Source organism: Peromyscus maniculatus, chromosome 2 (genome assembly GCF_049852395.1).
Source record: "Peromyscus maniculatus bairdii isolate BWxNUB_F1_BW_parent chromosome 2, HU_Pman_BW_mat_3.1, whole genome shotgun sequence".
Classification (NCBI taxonomy): domain Eukaryota; kingdom Metazoa; phylum Chordata; class Mammalia; order Rodentia; family Cricetidae; genus Peromyscus; species Peromyscus maniculatus.
The window spans coordinates 134,624,887-134,649,718 of NC_134853.1; the positions used below are offsets into that span (position 1 = coordinate 134,624,887).

Consider the following 24,832-nt stretch of genomic DNA (forward strand, 5'->3'; position numbering starts at 1 on the left):
AGGAGGCAGAGGCAGGCAGATCTCTGAGTTTGAGGCCAACCTGGTCTACAGAGTGAGTTCCAGGACAGCCAGGGCTGTTACACGGAGAAACCCTGTATGGGGGGGGGGGGAGCGGAGCAAATGAAAATTGAGACTCAAAAAAGGTAAAAGAGCTTACCCAAGGTCACAGCTGTGTAGCAGTCTAGCATTGAAATACTTAAGTCTTAGGAGCCTGTTTTCCTTCCATTTTTGTAGGATTAAGTAGGGCCAGGTGCACATCTTTAATTCCAATACTTTGGAGATAGAGGCAAGAGAATCTCTTTGAGTTTAAGGCCAACCTAGTTTACATAGTGAGTTCCGGGACAATCAGGGCTATGTAGGGAATTCCTACTCATAATCATTCATGATTTGTGAGTATCTGTTTTCTCAACTTTTTTCTCACTGTTTAAAGAACATTAAGATCAACCCTAAAGAAAAAAACAGCATTTCTGCTTTTGAAGTATAAAATTTATATTAAGCAAATAGTCTACAGTGTCTATTTTTACTTTTGCTGATTTAAAAAAAATCATATGATATGCATAGAAGTCATAACTCATCTTTTGGCTAGAATGTGTTTTTTTTTTCCTTAGTGGTTTTTATTTAACTCAGTTTTTAGTGTCTTCAGATTGTAAACTGTGATGTTTGTTGATAAGTTCTGTAATGCTTGAATCCAATCTCACATTCTAGAATGTATCTGTTTGAGGTCAGAGATAATGGGAGAGGACCCCCTTGTACATTTACTGTAGTTTCCCACACAGTTTGGCTCTACTGAAGAGGGGAGGTGTGGGTGTGTAATTGAGCTGGTGACCAGTTTGTGATCCAGGTCCTTTAAATGAGAAAAACACCATTTGTATGATCTGCAACTACAGAGTTGATGGTCAGCTCTCCAGAGCACACTCTGTCAGGGATGCAGCTGACACTCTAGAGTCTAGATCCACTATGTTTGTGACACACAGAGAAGACCTAACCTAGTCCTACTGTATTGGCTTTTCCTTTTTTTTTTTTTTTTTTTTTTTTTTTTTGGTTTTGTTTTGTTTTTCGAGACAGGGTTTCTCTGTGTACCTTTGCACCTTTCCTGGAACTCACTCTGTAACCCAGGCTGGCCTCGAACTCACGGAGATCCACCTGGCTCTGCCTCCCGAGCGCTGGGATTAAGGGTGTGCACCACCACCCCACACACACACACTGTATTGGCTTTTACTACTTCTCTAGTTTTAAGTGAAATGGCAGCTTCCAGCAGCCACACTAGCCTTCTCTGAGACCATAATGTTCCTAAGATACTTCGGACTAGCTCTGCCATAGCCTCAAGATGTTGGACAGAATAGTTTCTACCCAGATCACCCTGAGCAGTGTGTTATCCCTTGAGGATCTGGCCAGTTGTCATTGAAAGTAGTTTATTCACTCGTGTCTGAAAGATACTACATAGTAGGGCATATAGAATAATTGTAAAACATACCTGGGAGAGAAGTCCCTTCCCTTCACATGTGTACATAGTTGTCTCATGTCAGTAATACTGTCTGCACCTCCTATGTATTTGTAAAACTACCATAGTTTTTAATATGTATCAGCGTATGGGTTACACCAAGTGTGTATGTGAATAAATGGAGATATTCGATATGTGGTGTAGTGTAGCATCCTTTGTTCACTGACTATATCTACATATCTAATGATAGGCACTTAAGTTATTCTAGTGTTTTGCTGGTACAAATAAAAAAGACTTGTTGTGCATAGTTCTTTGTGCCTGTGAGCAAGTAATCTTCAGGATGGGTTTCTATAAATGAAGTTGCTGAACAAAGGATATAAACATTTCAGGTTTAGAGGGCTGTTCCTTCAAAACAATCCTTTTCCAGTTCACATTCCCACGAACAATAAGCCTGTTTCCTTATGTTCTTTGAAGCCTCAGTATTATCCATAGCTTCTTAAAGGAATGGCAAAAAACAAACCCTTCCTGATATAATTGCTGCTCTGTGAGGTTTATAGCTTTCTAAAGTATTTCTCAGTGTGGGATGAGATGTCTCATCTTTTTGTTTTGAAATGGATCGAGTTAGAATGTTGGTGAGTGATCTGTGTGTTTGAGAACACCAGGGAGAATGCATGTGTAAGTACTCATTCAATCTCACTTCTGAGGAACTGCCACCGATTTGGTCGTGTGTACTGGGTGCTGTGCTGAGCTTTAGTCACATGTGTCATTTATTCTTGTAACCTATACTAATCATCTGTTGCTGGGTTACATTGGCTCTCCAAACTTACCGGCTTAATACAACAACCCTTCATTATCTCACACTCTCTGTATGCCGGGAATTGTGAAGCAGCTTAGCAGAATGTTCTGGCTGGATCCCTAGGGTTGCAGCTAAGGTGCCAGCACAAGGAAAATGCCAAATACTTGTTGAAGGAATGAAAAGGAATCTGGTCCTGCTGTGTCTCACATTCTCTGGTGCCTGCCAGTTTGGCCTGTAGCAAGAGCCCAGAAAATCGGGTGTTTATGAGGCCACTCTTGTTGCAATTATTGGCAAACCTTTATTCTCATCCTAAAATTTAAAATAAGAAAGCAATCTGGCACCAAGACTCTTTGAAGAGTATTTTGAGTCACACTGCAGGACTTGTTAGAATGTGAACTCAGAGCCTGAAATTGCATGTTACACAGGTTCCCCCAGTCCCCTTCAGACAGGAGTCCAGCTACTTAAATCCTACCCCAAAGTAGTAGAAAAGAAGCCACATTTTATTTTGATTCAATTCCTGTTTTAATACATTCATTGCATCCTTCAGTGAGTCAGTGGGTATTTATTGAGCTCCTTCAGGGTACAAAGTAATGCTTTGGTTGAGCTATTGAGTTTGAAATATTAATCACATTATTAAACCAAAACCAAGTCCCTGAGTAGTTGAAAGTGCTGTTCAAGTTGTCAGGATACAGTTCCTGTGGACTATATTTTGTGATGATGGGCTTTTACTTTATAATATATGTTCCCACTCGGACAGGAACAAAAGTTCAGTTAAATAGGTCTTCTATTTTACCAAAGTGAAGTTTTGAAGTGGTCCTTGATCATCAGTTTTTTCCTGTTCAACTATTGAAGGATTGTGTGGTAATCACTGCATCTTTTGAGTAATTTAAGAGTTTAGGGCCGTGCAGCTGCTAGGACTAAGGTAAAGAATGACACTTGGCATTAGTTTAAACTGGGTAGAGAAAGAGGGGGCTTATTGCTGCTTCCTGATTCTCAGCTCTTCTAAAACACTGCAATTCTTCTGCTCCTGAAAGCTGACAGTACCTTGACATTGTGAGCTATAGAGCTTGTGAAGGAAGCACATACTCGACAAATTGTGTTTTCTTTATGTATTAATCTTTTTCAGATTTCTCTGTTGAGTTCTGCAGTAAACCACCTGAAAGCCAATGTCAAGTCTGCCGCCGATTTACTTAGCCTGCCTAGCACTGTAGAGGGACTTCAGAAGGTAAGTGCCATGTTTGGGCACTATGGTTACCCTAATGCTGGAATTCTGAAGAGTTCACTTTGAAAACCTGGCATTTGAAATCAGCTGCTCCAAAAGAGCAGTGTGAGTCTACCATCGTGTTCTGTGGAGTTCAAAACAGCCTTGACAGTTGGGCCTTTAATTTTCAGCAGGTTACTTTATGGTTTATACAGTTTTTCATTTGTCTGTCTGTGTTCCAGAGTTGCTCTGCTGGGACCACTGTGTTAGCAGGTAGCAGTTTCCTTTCCAGTTTGTCGTCACACTGTCTTCATGAGCCCAGACCAGTTGTGGACGAGAGTTGCTATAAACCTCTACTTTTCCATGATTGGAAAGGAGTTGAATTGTTTGTTTTGTTTTGCTGTTTCGAGATAATCTAAGATGAAATGCAGAAATTAAAAATTAAGAAGCAGTTGTGTGACAAAGGGTACTTTTAAACACTCTCAGGTATAAACTGGAAAAAAAATTACTTTGGGAATAATTTGGTATTGTTTTCTAAAGGTGTCTATGAGTCCTAAACAATTATTTATGTGTACATCATAGACCTCAAGGCTTGTGCAAACAGCAGTTTGTAATTTCCATTTATTTGACCCCTGGAGTGTTAACAGCAGACAAGCAGAAGCCAGAAGGATGAGACTCAGGAATGCCTAGAGCGGAATGGGGAGAGTGAAAAAGGGTTGAAAGGGAAAACACGGTTTCTGATTGAACGCAGAGAGCATTGCCCCCATAACAAAAATGAAAGGAAGACTTTGGGAGTAAGAGTCCCTTGCACAGTTAATTTTAAATCTAGGATCTTTGGCTTTTAAAAGTTAGCCTGTGATGTTTGATTCAATTACATGCCATGCTCTGTCCATAAATATCTAAATTGTTACACAAAGTGAGCAATTGCTAAACTACAAACAGAAACAAAAGTTGATGTTTTACAACCACAGCCTTGTGTGCTCAGTCCCTGTAATTTGCTACTTGTCCAGTATGGTTGTCTGCTCTCAAAATTTAAATTAAAAAGGTTCAGGCAACTTTAATGAAGCAGATTCTTGCCTTTGTTCCCAAGGATCAAGTAGGAAAAGGCAGGCCTCTGTAGCCCTACAGAAGCAACTTGGCAGCCTTACCTTAGAAAAGGAAACCGGCTTGTGAAACCGGCTTGTTCTTGCTCTCGTTAATTCAATAAGCACTTGTGGAGCTTCCTCCAGTGTGTACCAGGCACTCTGCAGTTGGTAGGAATACTAGTTTCAGAGTTTCATTCTAGGATTTACATGATCTGTCAGCTGCTTTCCTAAAAAACAACCCCCAAACAAGAGCTCACTATCTTCCTGTGTCCTCACGGGCTCAGGCAGCCAGCCAGTGAGGATTCTCTAACAGTAGGTGGCTTTCAGTGTATAGTGGCTTTTTGCAACAACACTGCTTACATAGATTCTACCCAAACTTAGATCCTACCCCAAATGTTATCTCTTTGCAAACCCTGCTGGGCACTGCTTTTATTGCAAATGATGATTCAGTTTTGAAGTGGTAGTTAATCTCCAAAACCTAGCTGGCTTTCATTTATGCCGTGTAATTTTTTAAATATTGAAAACGTTATCATCTCCTGTTCCCTTGAATTCTTGTTCCAGTGTAGTTTTAAAACACTGCTTTGGAGACTGGGGATGCAGCTCTGGTGGAGTGCTTGCCTAACATGCACAAAGCCCTAAATTTGATCCCCAGCACCACGCATAAAACCAGCTGTGGTGATGTAGGCCTATAATCCTAGCATGTGGATGGTAGAGGCAGGAAGATCAGAAGTTCAAAGTCATCCTTAGCTATATGGCAACCTGGACTACATGAGACTGTCTCAAAATAATAAAAACAACTTTGGTTAAAAATACTGGTATCACACTGTAAATTGTTAGTATGTCTTAATAAAAGGATAAAACCCACCAAATAATAACATTCTTTTGGATTTTTTTTTAAGTAATTAATGGAAGCTGAAGAGATGGATCATTGGTTAAGAGCACATACTGCTCTTGCCAAGGACTGGAGTTTGGTTCCTATAACTCTGGCTCCAGGGGATGCAATAACATCTTATAGCCGCCATGGATATTTGCATTCACATGCACATACCCACACATACACTCACACAAATATGCATAATTTCTTAATTTTTTAAAAATGACCTCTGAATCGTACCCTCTGTATACTTGGGTTCTTTAGGACTAATATGAGCAAAATAAGTAGTTGCCTAAGTACACTCATTGCTGACAGAATTCTACTGCCAGCTGGGTTTCCTAGAGCTAAAAATCATGCTCAAAAGTCATCACTTAATACTCCTGACTGTTGACAGCCAATAGCCTTGACTGGCCGTCTGCTGGCCTACTGTTTAACTATGGGGTGAAGATCAGAAATTCAAAGTCATCCTTAGCTATATGGCAACCTGGACTACATGAGACTGTCTCAAAATAATAAAATAACTTTGGTTAAAAATACTGATGTCAGCCGAGCGGTGGTGGAGCACACCTTTAATCCCAGCACTCGGGAGGCAGAGCCAGGCGGATCTCTGTGAGTTCGAGGCCAGCCTGGGCTACCAAGTGAGTCCCAGGAAAGGCGCAAAGCTACACAGAGAAACCCTGTCTCGAAAAAAAAAAAAAAAAAAAAAACTCATGTCACACTGTAAATTGTCAGTATGTCTTAAAAAAAGGATAAAATCCACCAAATAATAACTTTTTAGGGGTAGGTGTATTATCTGTGAGTCCCAGATTTATTCTTTTATTTATTTATTTTTCAGTATATGGCTGTTATAAATAATTTTTTTAGGAAAATATATTTTATTTAGGAAAGATTGTGGTTTTCTTTAATTGAGAAAAGAGCTTGATATATATCTATATGGAAAACTATTCATAGAAAGAATGAATGTTTATGTTTTTTGCTAATTGTTTCAGTATAAGTTACATAGAATTCATAGTTTGAATACAGTTGAAATAATTAAACTATTTAGCTAGTGCTTTAGGATAAATTAAAATCACAGCATACCATTGCACTGCCATTAGAATGGGCAAATTGTATAAATTAACAGCACCTGTACTTGTGAATGTATGGAGTAGTAGGAACCCTCTTAAACACTATTAATGGAACTGTAAAATGGCACAACCATTTTAGAAAATAGTGTGTAAGTTTTTTAACAAGGTAGGCATAGATCTGCCATATGGCCAGCTGTTCATCTATGTATTGTGATAATGAGAAAGTATGAAGGGAGATGAAGGCACAAGTCCACATGTAGACTTCCACATGAATGTTTATAGCAGCTTTATTTGTAATAGTCAAATACTGAAAACCTAAATGTCCATTCACTGGTGAATAAACAAGTTGATAAAACCATATAATGGCATGTAACATGCTGAGCAGCTTAGACATATGAATCTCAATTGCACTTAGTAAAAGAAGATACACTAAAAAAAGGCTTTAGAAGGTATCTATTCATTGGTTCCCTTTATGTAAAGTTCTAGAATATGCAAACTAATATATAGTGACAGAAGGTGAAAATGGTTGTCTTGAAGAAATTTGGGGTGGGGATAATGTCTATTGCTTCTATTATGGAAATAGTTTCACAGATTCATTATGTATTTTGAATATGTGCATGTATTGCATGTCAGTTATACCTAGTAAAGCTCTTAAAGGGGAAAACTGATATTCCTACATTGTTTCTATTCAGAGCGTGGCTTCCATTGGCAATACTTTAAATAGTGTCCATCTTGCTGTGGAGGCGATACAGAAAACTGTGGATGAACACAAGAAAACCTTGGAATTACTGCAGAGCAGTATGGTAAGATCTATAGACACTACAGAAAGGCAACATGTGCCTGCTCTCTATTTCCTGTGTCATGATCCCAATGAGCTAACCAGACCCTATTCTGCTGCTTAAAAAAAAAAAAAAAAACCTCATTGGTCTACGGTCTGTAAGTCAAACCATTATGGTAGACAGAATTGAAGCTAGGTCTTTTGTAAACATAGTATTAGAGATGTTCATAACACATTTTCCAAAGATGGAAAAAGTAGGGTAAGAAAAGAAGGAGATCAGAAAGGTATCAGAAAAAAAGGAGATGGAAATAGAAACTTGTCTCATTTACTGCTGCAAGCAAACCACTCCAGCAAGATATTGTTTCTCACTCTTCTGAGCATCAGGGATTTGAGCAGGGTTTTTACACCCCTGGTGCTGAGAGACCAGGGAAAGAGATGATCCGGAGGAAGAAAAGTCATCTAGATGTTCCAGCTCCCATCAGGAGTCAGTGGGATGCAGCCATATGTATCATCTCATACTAGACCACGTGGAATTGATCCTCAACCATCTCCCAAACCGAATACAGTAAACCCACAGAATAGTGAGAAATAAAACATTGTTGTTTCAACCCCAAAATTTGAGGATGATTTGTTGTGTAACAACAAATAGCTGAGCTGGAAGCAACGCCTGCTGTTTTCAGACACCTCAGTCTCCTAATGCAGCTGCACATACAAGCTCTCCACAGTCATCCAAGCAATAACCACTTTGTAACAGCTCCCTGGAGTTTATAAAGGTAGAAAAAAGGGTGGCACAGCCCTTGCTATCCTGATGAAGAAACAAGTTAACTTCAGTTTGTACCAAGGAACCTGAGCTGCATCAGAGAGTTCTAGATGGAGGGCTTTTCATTTGAACTAGTACTCACTGTTATTTAGTGGGTCACTGTTTGTTATGTAGTGGAGCTAACCTAGAGGGAAAAGATTCAGCATAGGTGTCCAGACACCTCACTTCTAATTTCACCTGCCACTGAGAACCTCTGTAACCCATAGTAATAAAGATAGAACTCACTAATTCCTTTGTCTTGTGCATGCTCTCAAGTAATGAGCCATTTCCTAAAATACTTATTCCTAACTATTTTCTGCTTCTAGAACCATAGGTGTTACATCTTTTACTTTTTAATTTTACCTTCAATTTGTATGAAAGCAAGGCTGATAAATGTCTAGGATTTCAGATTTTAAGGAGAACTGTTTTACCAATGACACTGTTGTAACTGAATCAGCATCTTTTAACCTTCCATGACTACCACTACTAACCTTCCTACTAGCACACTGTGCTAAGCCATAGCTGTGGGCTGCAAAGGAATCAGCCGTACAGTTTTTCCCAGTAAAGGGTGAAAATGTATCTAAACATGTTATAGTTATAGCTAAGTGTCTGCAGAGAGAGACTAGAACAGTAGGGAGGAAAGGGAAGGTATCAGCATCTATTAAGGGAAAACCAATCGTGTGCATGAACCATTCCTGTGCTATGCCCTTGATTATGCAGTTTTTCCGCAGGTAATAAGGGAGAGAAGAGAGGAGTTTCTAAAGAATTCATTCCATTAAGAAACTGAGAGGCATACTAGGAGGAGCTCAGATTCCTGGGGTAATCTGGGTGCTGCTATCCAGCCTCTGCTTCAGGCTGGGCACCCTCAAAAGTCTATGATACCCATGACACCTTTGAGATGGGTCATAATGTAAGTTTTGGGGGACTTCTGTAGATTAATCCGTGGCTATATCCTAAGGAGGCAAGAGATGGTTAAGTAACCTAGTAGTTAATTGTTGCTTATGTACTAACTTCCATTTGTGTTAATATTTCTTAAAGGAGACCAATGGAAGCAACCAAATCATACCATCATCTTCAGCTACATCAGAACTTGACAGTAAAACCCACAGTGAAAGTTCAAAACAGGTACTTTTCACTTGGGTGGGCTATGGAAGCAGTCTAAGGAATATGGGCTTAACATACAGTGCCCCAGTAGGTGCCTTAGCAGGTGCCTCATACATCACCCTCCTGTCTGAGAACTGAGCAGAAAGGATGTATGTTGATACTTAGGGGTCCTATCTCTTTTGTGGTACTCTGCTTTCTCCCTTGTATGTCAACCAGTGAAGTAAATTCCTTTTCACATCTTAAAAGAGAAAGACATAGAATGATCAGATTATCCTGAAACTCTATGGCAAATAACAATCGGGGCAAAATCCCAAGTGATGGCTGTTTTGAGCCACAGAAAACTCTTAAGAATCTTGAGAAACATATCCTTGAAACTTGGTGTTTTCTAAAGTCTAAAGACAAAAGGAGGGGAAGGATACTGGGTTCAGAATCACATTAAAGAGAATAAAGGAAATCTCTAAGAAGAGTTTCTGTCCTGAGTTTAATGCCCTTTAAAACCTAGAGTCATCATTCCTTTTTAAGTAGCAATCAGTACTAGAATATGTCAATAAAAATAATTGAATCTTGTACTAAATAATGCATTACTTGCTGTGCTTTTGTTACATGAGCCAATTCAGTAATTGGTATTGTTCCTAAGGTAGCTTTGTTCTGACCAATTAAGTTAATGGGACTTCAGTTAATAACCCAATATGCTCTCCTGCCAGCAAATGAGGTAAACATGAAGAAATTAATTCCCAGACTCACCGCTTTGAGGGACCAGAGTGGGAGCTTGCAGACAGTTCTCTTCTTCACCCTCCTGTCTAGCTGAGGCCAAACAATCCGAGAGGGCAGATTGGGAACAGTTTAGAGAAAGAGCAAAGCAGATCGAGGCAGTTGGTGGTCACGGCCAGGAAAAGTACCGTCCCTCGTTGACGCAGCAGTGGTTGCTGCGATGCTCCTGTCCTGCTTGTCTAGTTGCAGTATTTAGGTGGATCCCACAACTCTTTTATTTCCACTCTAGGATATCCTGTACCTTCACAACTCCTTAGAGGAGCTCAACAGTACTGTAATGGGATACCAGAGACAGAGTGACCTTAAATTCGAGGGAATGAATGAGACACTCAGTAACCTGACACAGAGACTCAGCCTGATAGAAAGTGATGTGGTTGCACTGAGCAAGGCAGAAAAACGAGCAAACCTGACCTCCATCGTGGTAAGCCTTCTCAGCTCTGCTGTGGCATGCTCTGTGTTGGTGTGTGTTGTCTGGACATAGATGATATTCCCTGTCCTCTGTGAACAGTAGTCTGGCATACTTAAGAGGCTACACATTTGTCTTGTGCTTAACTTATGTCTGCTTAAATCCATATAATAGCTCTCTGAAGTGCACAGGGTATGTGTGTTTAAAGGGGTGATCAAGGGTCAGTTTAAACACGGCAACTCACTACAACTTGTTGACAGAAATGACAAGTCCTACAGTGTTGCCAGTGGCCCGTCAGGTAGGGAAACTTGGACATGTTTTTCCAAAGGAGGCCTTTTTTCATTTTCTTCTCTTTTCTCTTAAGGCATTACAAGTGGTAAGAGGGGCAGATACAACAATCTTGTGCCATTTTTTTAACCCTGAACTTGGCTTTCAGATTCATCCTGCTCCTGTCTGCATATTAGAGGAAACCTTTTACATATAATATTAGGAAAGCCATTTAAAACAGATGAAGTTGCTTCTATAAACAAACCCTAATGAAACCAGCTGGGTCACACAGAAAAGATATGAAAGGAGGAGGGGAATTAGATGGGAAGAAGAAGATTGGCAAAAGTGGGAGGAACATGTAAGGGTTAATGAAGGAGTAGATGGAGGTGATCATGATAAATATATTATGTACATGGATGAAAATATAATGAAACCCATCATAATGTATAACTGTTTGCTAATAAAAATATTTGCTAATAAAAACATTTTTAAAAAGATAAAGTCAGGCCAGGTGGTGGCGATGCATGCTTGCTGGCTTCATGATCTCATGAACAGAGTCTGTTTGTTTATAATCACATTTCAACTGTACATCATGCTGGGATTCATGTGGATCATTTCATTAACAGTGATAGGTCTCACTTTTAAAGGTTCAATAGAGCAAAGGCGTGATATATTTTTTGATGGAAACCAAATATGGGAAACTGTACTGTAAATTCAAGTAACTGCCAAAGCTGGAAACTAACTCACACATAGTCGAGTCCTGGCACATGGTAAGGAATGCTTGAGCTGGCTCTGCCACAGTGAACTTTGGCAAGCTGCCTGAATATGGCTTTGTAAGGTGGGGTAGAAAGACCTGTCCCCTCTGCCGGGCACTCCTGCTTTATAAGAGTGTGTAATTTACTACAAAGCTGTGGAGATTAAAGAGTCCTCGTTTTTAAAGCCCTTTTGAACGCAGTTAAGCTAAGTAAGAGCTGAGAACTTTGAATGATTTGATGAATAATGTGCCTTGAAGGGTTTTCGAGGCTTATTGTGAAAACTTACCACCTAAGCCCCCTGCTGTCTCTGCCCTCCCCCTCTTATTTTTATCCAGCAAAGATAGTTGGTAATAGTGTCCATCTGTCCTACTATTTCTTCTAATAGCATCACACTGAGCCTGGATCCAGGTAGAAGTTCTGTTGCTCTTTGTACTTCATTGTTAAAGGTTGTAGCTAAAATATTTAGAAGCTTCTGTTTCCCCTTTGTCTCCTGGTGCCCGTCTCCATTCTCTTCTGTTCTCCCACCCCTTTGCCATTTGTGTTTAAAGTGGTTCATATCCTTTCAATAAACTTGACCAATTGGTTTAAGAAGTATTAAGTGTCAAGATTGGAGAGAAGGCTCAGTTGGTCAAGTGCCTGCCACACAAGCATGAAGACCTGAGTTCATATCCCAGCACCCACATAAAAGCTGGACACAGTGGCATGAATCTGGGAGTGAACAGAGACAGACAGATTCCCGGAGCTCGTTGGCCAGTCAGCATAGTGAAAATGGCAAGCTCCAGGTTCAGTGAGAGACCCTGTCTTAAAAAGAAAAAGGTGAAGAGTGATTGATTGAGACTTGTGGAAAGAGAGTCTTTGGTGAACCGCAGAACTGATACTGTAAAGGCCCAGAGCATAAAGGTAAACAGGAAGCTTCCATAAAGTCAAACAAATGCATCAGCATCTCTATGCTGTTCCCTCTAAGAGGAGCATTTGATCTCTTGTGATAAACTCCAAGACCGAGCAATTAGTAAGTTAGGGTATTAGTGAGTTAATGAACATCACACCAAGCACCTACCTTGTGCTCAGCGCTTTACTAGGAGCTGGGATGGCCACAGTGAGTGAGATAGATATGTGACCCCTATTGTGAACAGATACTTAGTCACAAGTCTGGTAAGTACTTCAGTGGAAAAGCATAGGAATCAGGTTGGCTTTCCCAAAGAAATGGCTGGTCAACTAAGACAGGTATTGTCCCAGTCTGCTTTTGTTGCCGTGACCATGACCGAAAGCAGCACAGAGAGGAACATTTATTACATCACATGAGTTATAGTCCATTATCAAGGGAAGCCAAAGCAGGAGCTTGAAGCAGAAACTACAGAGAAAGGCCCCTTACTGACTTGTTTCCTCTGGCTTGCTCCGCTCCTTTTCTTATACAGCTCAGACCCAACTGCCTAGCGATTTCACCGCCCTCAGTGGGCTGGGCTTTCCTCCATCAATTAGCAATTAAGAAAATGCCCCATATACATGTCCACAGGCCAGTCTAATGGAGGCAGTTCCTCAACTGAGGTTCCCTCTTCCCAGGTAACTCTAGTTGGTGTCTAGTTGACAAAAATTAATTAGCACAGTTATCTAAACTAATGATAGGGGACAGAGGCATAGATAATCTAAAAATGGTGTCCCGCTTACAAATCATTTCACATTTAGACTGCACTCCCAACGCTTTCATAGCCCTTTTAAGTCCTGCTAAGATAAAGGGAAAGCCAGAAAGAGGTGACACTTCCTGCAGCGTCATCTGAGGTGCGCACAGTGTTTGAGGTCAGAGGATAGGAAGTTCATAGATGAACTTGGCTGAAGCCACACTGTAGAAGCTTTTGGTGTAAAGCTTTCTACCTTTACTTTTTCATCCTTAGCAATTGTATCCATAGCAATTGTCTAGATAAAGTTGTATATATTTAAGATTTTGATGCATTATAGGCTGAGCTTTTATTGAGGTTTTAAACTGCTTCTGTGTGTTTTTTTCAAACCTCACTGAGAGAATGACAAGAAAACTTTAAGAACCAGGATTTAAATGTTGAACACACACACACACAAAATACCCAGATGGTTACTATTAGAAAATAGTATTTTAATCCCAGCACTCGGGAGGCAGAGGCAGGCGGATCTCGGTGAGTTCGAGGCCAGCCTGGTCTACCAAGTGAGTTCCAGGAAAGGCGCAAAGCTACACAAAGAAACCCTGTCTCGAAAAAACCAAAAAAAAAAAAAAAAAAAAGAGAGAGAGAGAAAATAGTATTGATTTCAGCAGGAATTCACATTTTTAACAGTCAGATCAGAACACAGTACCACATTTCTGCCTAAATCTCTTGGCTTTACTTTTATAACTTCGTGCCAGTCGATCAGTCTCTTCATGTTATCTCATCAAAGCATCCCAGCCAGATTCATTTTCTCCTGGGAGTAAGCATTTAGTATCTAGTTTCATTCATATGTCCATATTGGATCTCCCTAAGTAAACTAGGTAGCCACTGTATAGTAGCTATTAGGGTGGAAGTAAAGACAGGAAGGGATGTGTAAACTCACTGGGGATGAGAAATGAGATGTAGTGGCACTTCTAAACGGAGGACCAGGCCTTTTCATACAATAAACAGACACTAACGACAGGAAAAGCAAACCTCTCTTTGCAATTAATTCTGTTTTTTGATATGCCATCCTAGATTAAGCTGGAAAGAAGGCAGTGGGATGGGGAAGGTGTTAAACTCGAGTCACAGTTTGAATTAGAAATACCCCAACTTGTTTTTCACGTCTGACAGTTCCTGCCACCAGTTGAATCATTACATTAGGGATATTGGGCGGATCCGGGGAATACTTGTGGTTTGATTGACTTTTTTTTTTTTTTTTTAAGTTTTGCTTCAGATGACATGGTCACAAGGTGATATCTGAGGCAGTCTTTTAGTTAGTGTAAAATAGCTCCAGAAAAGAGCGTCCCCCATCATCTGGGAAGCGGGTATAAAACAGGCACCTGAGAAAGGGCACATTCTCTTTACTGCTGACATATGCATGCCTTCCCCCATCAGTGGAATGTTCACAGTGAAACAGATCATGGAGAACGTAATGTTCCCTTAATGGTCTAGCCTTAAATCCAGCTCAGCACTGCCCTAAAGACAGCCCTGGTATTTGTCCGCCCGTTCGTTGATGTTAGAGGGCCCTGGTAAAGGTCAGTGAAATGTGTTCTGGGAATACAGCAGTCTCCAGTTAGCTGTCACTTCTGCCTTAAACCTATCTGATCTTTGTTTTGGGCAGAAAGAAGATAATTCAAATTCTCAGGTATCCAAGCTTCGAGAAAAACTGCAGCTGATCAGTGCTCTCACAAACAAACCTGAAAGCAACAGGCCTCCAGAGACCGCAGAGGAAGGTGAGCAGCAAGCTGACTTCTGAATATTTCACGCAGGCTTGGGCAGCCTGCCTCCCACACAGGGAGCAGGGACGGTGTCTGCCAGCACTGATGAAACCGAGTGAGTGATGCCTGAGCGCACCGAGATGGGGCTGATGCACTTCGATTTCATTTAGCAAAAGCCCATTTTGTACTTGATTTGTACTCTAGTCTATTAAGGGGAGAACGGGTAATGTTTAGCTGGAAATAGACTTCTCCATGCTGCCTGCATCCAATTATAGGCAAAAATGTTACTGTCATAGCTTATATTAAACCAGTCCTAAATGTTACGTTTCTGTTATTGTGAGTGCATAAAATTTACTTAAAAATAAATATTAGTTCTCCTGAAAGTCATTAACATGTAATGATGGAATTATTCAATACAGGCCACTTGGCTGTAGGTAAGGACACACTTAATCAATATTATCAGATGCATTAATTAACATCTACTGATTTAGGTCTTGTGAGGACAGAACAAGGTACTAGACATTGTTGGCTTTGACCTCCCTGCACCAAGCATTCTTCAGCTTTGGAGATGTAGGATAGCTTTCCTGGGATTCTCTCCTGTGAGAAACAGAGCTACGTTGAAGGCCTTCCCCTAACATTGTCTTATGATAGCATTCTTATGGTAGCATAGTGGTAGCTAGTGGCTCATGCCCCCAGACCAGACTTATCAGCCTATTTCCCAAGAAGTCAAAAGACTTACCCAACTTAAGTCTTAGCATCTAAGCATAAATGATGGTAACAATTTTCAATTTGGGGTTCTTTCATTTTTTTGGAATATTTGCAGGTTATCTTTGAGTTGGTGTCAAGTCTAAATACAGAAATTCATTCATGTTTCATATATATATATATTATCCATATACATATGGCCTGGTGTTAATTTTATTTGGTATTTTTAGGTCACCTTTATTTGACTGTGACCCATCACATGGAGTTTTCCACCTGTGTCTGTACTCAGAAAGCTTTTGATTTGGGGTCATTTCAAATTAGGGATACTCACCCTCAGCAAGGGTTCTGTTTCAGACCTTAATGTACTGCTGATTCCTCCTCACTTGTCCACAACATTCCTCAGTCCACACCTTCAACTTCACAGTTACTGTGCCACTTTAACTCTTGGCTACTTCTCTTAATTAAATATGTATGCTATCGTCCTCAAAGGTGACCTTCAATACTAATTTAATTTGGTATTAGAATTGATTGTAATAAAGATGTATGTGTTTGCTACAGAGCAAGTACAGAACTTCACATCAGATCCGTCAGCATTGTCAAAATTTTCACACCTTCTTGGAGACCAAATTGAGACCCAGCTAAAACCTATCTCCTTGCCAGGGATTTCTAGCATCAAAGGTAATGTTAATGATGGAAATGTTCAACATTGTGACAATTACAGCTTTTTAATGTTTTCTTGTTTAAAAACAAAAGCCTATCTAATGGACTGAAGAGATGGCTCAGGTGTTAAAGACTTGAGTTCAATCCCCAGAACACATATTAAAAAGAAAAAACAGGTGTGGTGGCACACATTCTTATCATTCCAGCACTGGGATGTGGAGACAGGCAGATCCTGGGCTCAGTATCCAGCCAGCCTACCCTACTTGTTGAGTTCCAAGCTAGTGAGAAAAACGTTCTCAAAAACAGAAAGTGAACAAGGGCCAGAAAGATGGCTGAGTGGCTAACAGCACTTACAGCCTGATGACCTAAGTTCAATCCCCAGAACTAACTAAAGTGAAAGGAGAGAGCTGACTCTATGAAGTTGTCCTCTGACCTTCACACGTGACATGTATACACCCACACATAATAGTAATCAATTTTGGGGGCTGGACAGATGGCTCAGCAGTTAAGAGCCCTGACTGCTCTTCCAGAAGACCCGGGTTCAATTCCCAGCACCCACATGGCAGCTCACAACTGTCTAACTCCTGTTTCAGGGGATCCCACACCCTCACACAGACATACATTTGGGCAAAACACCAACCCACATAAAATACAAATAAATAAATTATAAAAAAAATAATAATAATCAATTTTTAAAAGATGGACAGTACCTGAGGAGTGACAGCTGAGGTTGTCCTCTGACCTCCACGTAACTGCAAACACACAGGAATGCGCACACACACACACACACACACACACACACACACACACACACACACACATTTATATCCACATTATTGGGCCATCTACAGAACACTGCCTAAGTCTGAACAGCAGATAATTGGTTGAGACAGACTTCAAACTGAGGCTGACTCCAAAGCCTCCATATTATCTTTCAATGTTTTTTAAGGTGTTTAGTCAAAGAAGGGGAATACACTATAAGATACAGTCTCAGCCAGATACAGTGGCACATGCCTCTAATCCCAGCACTCAGGAGGCTGAGGCACAAAGATAAAGAAATTGAGGCCAGTCTGTGCTATATATAGTGAGATCATGTCTCCAAATAAAGTCTTTCTTTCCTTCAGGATATGTTTTCTAATGCAGAGGACAGAAAAAACAAAAACAATTCTGTGAGATTAGCAAAACAAGTCAAAGTTGACTGTTTTCAGGGCCCTCTGGGATCTTGACAATGAGCAAAATAAATACCCATAAGAGGCTGTATTTCATAGGATGATGCTTTCCTTGTTCCCAGTAATGTCTTCTACTCTTCATCGTGATGTTGAGGCCTCCTGGTGTTCTTTTGCTGTCTGGAAAATCACCCAGTTCTGGTCACATGCCTTCCACTGATTCTTCACTTTACCTTAGACGCCCTTGTACGTTATCTCCCAGGTCTGGAGTAGTGCTTCCAGTACATTATGATTGGTTTTGTTTGCTCCTATTTAGCATATGCTACTCTGTTGAAATTCCCTGGGGAGAAACAAAGCTTAGCTTCCATGCGTAAAGTCTCAGTCCTATTCACTCCCTAGCCTGCAGCTCAGAGCCTGGTAGACATAAATGTGTAGCTGAATGAATGAGTTGCTTACATGCTGCGATTAATTAAAAAGCTCTTCTTTTCCCTACCTCTGGTGGTTTCCCTTTGTTTTCTGGAGAGGAAGAAAAGTCATTGTCTTTACTCTCTATTAAAAAGAGTTTTGAGGACTGGAGAGATGGCTCAGAGGTTAAGAGCACTTGCTGCTCTTCCAGAAGATCCAGGTTCAATTCCCAGCACCCACATGGCAGCTCACAACTGTCTGTAACTCCAGTTCCAGGGGATCTGACACCCTCACACCAATGCACATGCAATAAAGTTGAATGAATGTCCATCTAGCCATTTGGTGTTGGGGACTGGAAGTATCCCATCTGCTCTTCCAGCTCAGGGACTTCTGAGGTCTCACCGGCTGCACTGCCAGGCCTGTGACAGCAGGAAGGAGGGATTGTATCCATTGGGGACTGGGCTCCACAACTCTGCATTTTGATCGGTTGTGGTTTTCTGTAATGGTTTCTGTTTGTTGTGAAAAGAACTTTCCTTGATAAAGGAAATTTCTACTGCCCCCATCTGTGGATATAAGGACAAATATTTTTAGAGTGTTGTTAAAATTTATGCTGGTTCCAAGTTCTCCAAGGTCCATGACTTCACTAGGCCTGGGTAGTTAACTAAGTTTCTAGTACTAGGCATAATTTCCCTCTTAATTTAAGCAGATCTTAAGTTCAGTTAGAGAGCTGATGGTTACTGTCAAGGTATCCATTGCTACTACTGCACTCTTGTTGTTGTTCGTTTTTTCTCTTTTGCTCTTTTTGCGGGCCACTCCCCCCCCCCCCCCAGCTTCCAAGTAAATCACACACGGAGGCTTATTCTTAATCATAAATGTCCAACCTTAGCTTGGCTTGTTTCTTGCCAGCTTTCCTTAACTTATCTCGTCTACCTTTTGCCTCTGGGCTTTTCCGTTCTCTTACTTTGTAAATCTTACTCTTAACCTGTGGCTTGCTGTGTAGCTGCGTGGCTGGCCTCCTTCTCTGGCTCCTTCCTCTGTTTTTTCCTAGATTTCTCCTTCTATATATTCTCTCTGCCTGTCAGCCCTGCCTATCCTTCTCCTGCCTTGCTAGTGGCCATTCAGTTCTTTATTAGCCCATCGGGTGTTTTAGACAGGCAAAGTATCACAGCTTTACAGAGTTAAACAAATGCAATATAAACAAACGTAGCACACTTTAAAATGACATTCTACCACACACTCTTCGGGTTATTGTGCCATGCTGGTCATCATTGTGTTCCATAGGCATCATAGCAGGGTAGAACTCTTGGTTGCTACCTCCTTTGGAAGCTTGATTGGCACCTTCTGGTACCAAAAAAGCTAGTCCTTAGTGAGGAGGCTGTCAGGTCAGTTCCAACTCAGGGGCCTCTAGACTCTGTGTCTGAAGTGCATAGTGTCTTCAGCAATAGGGACTACCTTCCACCTCTGGGGGGCAACCAAGGACAATGGCAATAGCCTGTATGTTCTGGGGAGTCTCTTGAACAAAACTGACCAACCAAAAGAGGACTTCTTATGCCTGATGTTGAGGTTTTTCTTGGGTAGTCTTTGGCTCTTGAAAAAAGCATTATCAGCCCAGATGAGAAGATTTCATTTAAACTATATATGTATATTTACACACAAACATATGTATATTACAGTGTTTTTTGTTTGTTTGTTTAGGTAAATAGTTAATATATTATTCCTTTTGGCTTTTTTAGATATCCTTACTTATTTTACCCTCCTCCCCCTTCTGTGTTTCTCTCCCTACCAAGTCCCTGATTCTTAAGCTACATAATTTCTGGATCCAGAAAGACAATGTTACAGTGTCTAGAAAGAGCCATACTAGGTAATATGAAAATTTGCAGCCAACCATATTTGATACACTTCAGTGTTTTTCAAAGTTGGTTGATCTTTGTATTTTATAATCGACAGTACTGAGAATGCCACCTCACATAAATATGTAGTACAATATAGCAAGAGTATCTTTAGGACCATTTCAGAAATTGGAAACTCAAGTCGGCAACTCAAATAGCAATTTTAAAAATCAAACATTCTAACACAATACATGATTTGATACACGCTAAAGAATAATGGCAAGAAAATATTAAAAGTCTTTGTTTTCTACAAACCATTATGTTCCTATAAGAAGAAAAAACTTGATATATACAATAAAAGCACTGCAGTTCACAGCATACAATAGTCTCACATCCAAAGCAAAGTGCTTCCGGCAGCATTCGGTGGTGTGTGGCACAAGGACATGTGTACGTGTTCTGTGTCAGGACAGTCATGCAGTGCAGTGCAGGCTGACACTTTGAGAAACACCTCAGACTTCTTAAGCATATGACTTTTATTTAACATTTGGTCACTAATGTTAAGAAATCGTTTATTATTGCCCAACTTTTTGTGACCCCTACATTCAGGTATGTAACCCCATATGGGTTTGCAGCTCACAGTTTAAGAAGCTATGCCATATAGTATTCCCCTTATTCTTAAAGGATCAAAATTAGTCTCTCTTGTTTTTTTTCTTTTTCATGTCTGTACGTGTGCATATGCATGTGCCTGTGTGTTGTGTATGTGTCTAAATACATGTTTACATGGGTGGGAGTTGTGCATGGGTGTGTGTGCATGTTTACACATGTGTGGTCTTGTATACATATATGTGTATGTACATATATTTGGAGGTCCCAGTTTAATGTCAGGAATCATCCCCATTGCTAGTCCTGTCTCATTTCGGCAGAGCTTTCCATCAAACCCAGAGCTGATCGGTAGGGCCAGTCTCAACAGCCAGCTTGCTCTGGGGATCCTGTCACCACTTCCTGAGGCTGGGTTACAGAACGGCTTCCATGCCCGCATAGCAATTGAATGTATTCTGGGGATCCAACCTCTGGTCCTCACGCTTGCATGATGGCAGGCACTTTAACCACTGAGCCATCTTCCAGCCCGGTCATTCTGATTTAATGACATCTTAAGATGTTATCTTTTGGAGTCAAAATCTGCAACTAGTACTGTGTGCATGGCGGGGGCGGGGGGGGGGGGGGGGGGAGGAAGGAAACTGACTGCTAGGTATTGAAATGGGTGCCCTTGGAGGCTAAAAGAGGGCATCTGGTCCCCTGAACCTGATTGGAGACTTGACTCTGAGCCATCTCTCCAACCCCAAAGATAACTTTTTTTTGAAGCAAAGTTGAGAGGATTGTTTTGTTTTGCAGGAGAAAAGTTTGTATGCATGGTGATAAGATCTCAGGATGTAGCCCTGGCTGGCCTGGAGCTTACTGTGTAGGCTATTCTGAAATCCAAAGAGATCTGACTGCCTCTACCCACCCACTCCCAAATGCTGAGATTAAAGATATTCAACACCACACCTGACAAAGTAGCTTTTCTTTAATGCTTTGAAGTCAGCTGAAGCTACTTTTAACTGTGTGCGTAAACATCTAAATGTCTGCTTTTTAATTCCTGTTTAACAGATCTTCAGGATTTATTCCACAAGGCTGGTCAAGATGCAGAGGGGATGCTGACCTACCAGGAAATCTGGAATTCCCTAGGTTCTGCCATGCCAAGACCAGAGAGCTTGAGAGCCTTTGACTCCAATGGAGATGGAAGATACTCCTTCCAAGAGCTAAGAGTAGCTTTAGGTATCTAGTATCATCAGGCATATTTTGAAATGGATGTGTACACTGGACTACCTAAAATCTACTTACCTTTAAAAAAAAAAAACCGACTTACCCATCAGCCCTCCAGCCTTTCACACTACTGTAGCAGACACATTGCCACCTTTTAACTTGTTTGAAAACTCTATCAAAAAAAAGTTATTTTTTTAAAAAAAAAAATTTTACTTATAATATGATGTTTGGAAATCTATGATTTCCTGAAGCCAGTAAGATCTTGTAACTTAAAAGTTGCCAGGAGGAAAATAATAAAGCCCTCTATCTCTTTCCTGTTTTTGAGGGGAAGAGAACTTATCTTTTAAAGCTGGAAAGTGTGTATATAGAGATAATAAGTCACTGTTTATATTTCATATGAATTTGCCTTAAATTAGCTGCACTTTATAGCCCCTCAGAATATGTCTTTTCTTCGAAAGATGACTCTTTTCTGTTTGTAAATATATAAAATGAGAGAGAGATTGTGCATATTGTGTAGAAAGTCAGAAGAATGGCTTTGAACAGGATGAACAAATGACTTGTTTTAAGTAATTGACAGTCTGCTCTGGGTGGTAGCTGAAACTGTTCACGTCTCTTTAAGGTAACCCTCAAAGCCTTGGTACCACCACAAGGTTTGTTTGGCCTGGGGCATCAGATCCTGGGAGCTGTGCAGAGGGTGCCAGCTCCAGGCTCAGGAAAGTCAGATTCTGGGTCATTGCTCCTATTCCTAACATAAGAACCAGAGAAGTCATGTTGGGATTTCCCTCATTTTTAATTATCTTTCAGAGTTTATGAGCATAAAAGTTAATCAGTGGGGAATTATGTTTTCCCCTCAAGCAAGCTAGATTGTCTTCTCTATCCACCTACTCAAGACCACCTTAAAGTGGTAACTGTCTCCCTCTGGCACCATCTCTAGTCTAGAATGAAAAGGCTCATGTCCTTGGTCACTATGTCAAATTCATTGTCCAGAGCATTAGAGAAAAGCTCTAGTTTTTGACTCGGGAAACAACATCCTTTGGGATTTTACCTCTGGACTAACCGAGAACTTGTTTATTTCTTGGCAGGATGCCGAAAGCCAAAATGTGGTCAAATAAAATGTGAAATCATATTCTTTCCTCACAGTTGTCCACTCAGAAGTAGCTATAGGTTTTTCTGTCCAGAGGATGCCACAGTGAGCAGGCAGGCTTGGAGCAGGGGCCTCCTGGTGATGGTGGCAGTTTTTCCAGATCTGAAAAGCGAGTACAATGCTTCCCCCTGTACATACTCTGTGGGCAAGTCATGAAAGGTCTGACTAGAAGGAAGTCACCAATGTCACTGTCTGTTGAGAACACTCCCAGTGTTGTTCTTAGCATCTCTGGGCAACATAAGTGAAGAGCACACAGAACCTCACTTTGCTGTACCAGTCAGGGAAACTCTGGAGAAGCTGCTGTGATGTGGCCTTCTTTAGTACAGATCATTCCTACTGAATTCTGTTCAAGCTGCCCTGGGAGCTCTGGATAGTCTAGTACCCTTAAATCTTTAAAGATGTTTGGGTTTCGGTTTGTTTTGTTTTTGTATTTTATTTCCTTTACATGACATTCAGCTTGGTGTTGGCTTTTTTTTTTCCCCTAGACATAATTAAAACTCAGTGAAGGCAAGATAAAGTTTTCCTGTGCATGTGTCTTCTTATCTCACATTTCTTCCTCTTTAAATTTTTTGCCTTAACGTTTGCCTTGCCCATCTATGCTCTCACTTTCTTGGAAAGGTTGAAAATACTTCAACGTTATCCTGGCACTTTAGGTAACTTGAAGGTAACTCTTGTTCTGGCTGCCTTCTGTACTCCCCTTCTTTTTAATATATAGATATATACCCTTACAGATTTTGTAATAACCAAATAAAGTTCTAGCAATAAATTGAATTATTCTGCTATATTTGTATATATTGTACTATAAATAGTATGTCTGTACCTGGAAGGTATTTTTTTTTTTGAAAACTGATTTATATGAAATATACTGAGGGTAATGTAGCTTGTCCTTTTTAGTTTCAAGTTTTTATTTGTAGGCAGATACTTTCAAGACACCTTAACTCTTTGTGGTGTATGCTTTTCCGTGGGGAAGCAGGGTTTGTTTCTTGGTCTTTCCTCTCCTCTTTCCCCTTCAAGCTTGTCTGCCAGCATCACCCCTGAGCCATGTGTTGTCCCCTCCCCCACCGAGTTGACCACAGGTATCCATAACGGTCTTCTCATCCTGCCGGAGGCATTACCAGATCTCCTGGGTAGAGGTAGGTATCTTATCCTCCTTTGCTAAAAATTGGACAGACTCACTGGCCTAGGAGCCCCAAAAGCCTATCCCTCAGTGAGGATTGGGGTGTTCATTTGTATATTGTCTTAACTTGTGCATCCAGTGCCTTGCGTTTGTCAAGCTTCACCAGCCACAGATCACCTCTAAGAGAAGAACTGGATGGTGGTGGTGAGTTTGGCCTTGTCAGTCAGCAGCTCTCTAGTGCTTCCCACCTTAGTTTCTTAAAGCATTCTCCTTGGCCCTTTGCTTTGTTGCTGTGTATCATCTAGCGTAATATTTACTGAATAACCTTCCTCTAGCTAGTCATGGTAGTACATGCCTATAACCCAGCCCTTGGGAGGCTGAGGCAGGAAAATAATGAGTTCTAGTCCAGTCCGGGCTACATAGTGAAATCGTGTCTCAAAAAAAGTACCTAGCTTAAAGACGACTGCAGTGGCAATTAAGGAGCAGAACGATGCTTGGCACTTAAGAATGAGTCTAATGCAAGAGCTGAAGAGTGGACAGTCTTACTTCACTGCCGGCTCTTTTCACCTCCATTTCAGCTTTCTCTTTGTCATTGCTGGACACGGCCCTATCAGCCCCCCCTCTGGTCTCAGCAGTCACAGCTAAAGATTTTGACTCTGATAGGCTCACACTCATAATGGCCTATTGAGTTGTTTTTAGTGACAGCTTTTGCTTGCTGCACACCTCATTGGCTTCCTTACCAACCATCTAGATGTGGTCCCTTCTCTTACAGTCAAGCCAGAATACATTTGGGTATTCCTGAGACTTGAGAGAGCGTGTATTGTTTGTTATATGAACCTAACCTACCTTGTTGTTTTCTCATATTAAGAAATGTAAATCTACTTTATATTAATGGAGCTATTTTGGTAATGTATAAGCAGTTTTGGTTCTGTTTAGGGAGTGGATTCAAGGTTTCCATGACTTCATTTGAGCTTTACTGATTTCCTATTAATATAGCCATTTTAATTTATCTAAATAAAACATTTCCTTTCTCTCACTGTGTCTGACTGAAATATTCCCTGATTCCCCTGATTATTAAAGGGAAAAACTTGCTTTAATCCCTATTTGTGTGGACTGTTTGCTACCTCCTCTTGAAATCAAAGGCTATTAGTTAGTGTCACAAAACAGTATTCAAGAATCCACCTTAGGAATTCCAATGTTCTGTCAAGGAGGCTCCTGAAGCTAACAAAAAAAAAAGAAAATGCAAGAATTGTCTCTGCTGTTGGTTGCCTGCCAGACCCCTTTGTAAG

At 40.8% G+C, this 24,832-nt stretch overlaps 1 protein-coding gene and 1 long non-coding RNA gene across 3 annotated transcripts in view; one reads left to right on the plus strand and one right to left on the minus strand.

Moving 5' to 3' along the window:
* Efcab14 (EF-hand calcium binding domain 14) overlaps window positions 1–24,579 on the plus strand; it is a 38,432-nt gene extending 13,853 nt beyond the window's left edge. The window contains exons 4-10 of the mRNA XM_006986605.4: window positions 3,364–3,462; window positions 7,157–7,267; window positions 9,080–9,166; window positions 10,146–10,337; window positions 14,618–14,729; window positions 15,978–16,097; window positions 21,127–24,579. Of these exons, the coding sequence (XP_006986667.2) occupies window positions 3,364–3,462; window positions 7,157–7,267; window positions 9,080–9,166; window positions 10,146–10,337; window positions 14,618–14,729; window positions 15,978–16,097; window positions 21,127–21,302 (897 nt within the window). The 3' untranslated portion in view covers window positions 21,303–24,579. The remainder of the gene's footprint in view (window positions 1–3,363; window positions 3,463–7,156; window positions 7,268–9,079; window positions 9,167–10,145; window positions 10,338–14,617; window positions 14,730–15,977; window positions 16,098–21,126) is intronic.
* Window positions 2,736–10,150, minus strand: LOC121827339 (uncharacterized). 2 transcript variants are annotated; one of them, XR_006069574.2, is made up of 3 exons: window positions 9,890–10,150; window positions 4,587–4,682; window positions 2,736–3,853 (listed from the first exon to the last, which is right to left on the minus strand). It is a non-coding gene; the product is annotated as an uncharacterized LOC121827339 (long non-coding RNA). The 2 variants fall into 2 exon arrangements; XR_013049291.1 differs by lacking the exon at window positions 9,890–10,150 and adding an exon at window positions 6,106–7,364 and having other exon boundaries at window positions 4,587–5,933.
* Window positions 24,580–24,832: the final 253 nt, after the last annotated feature.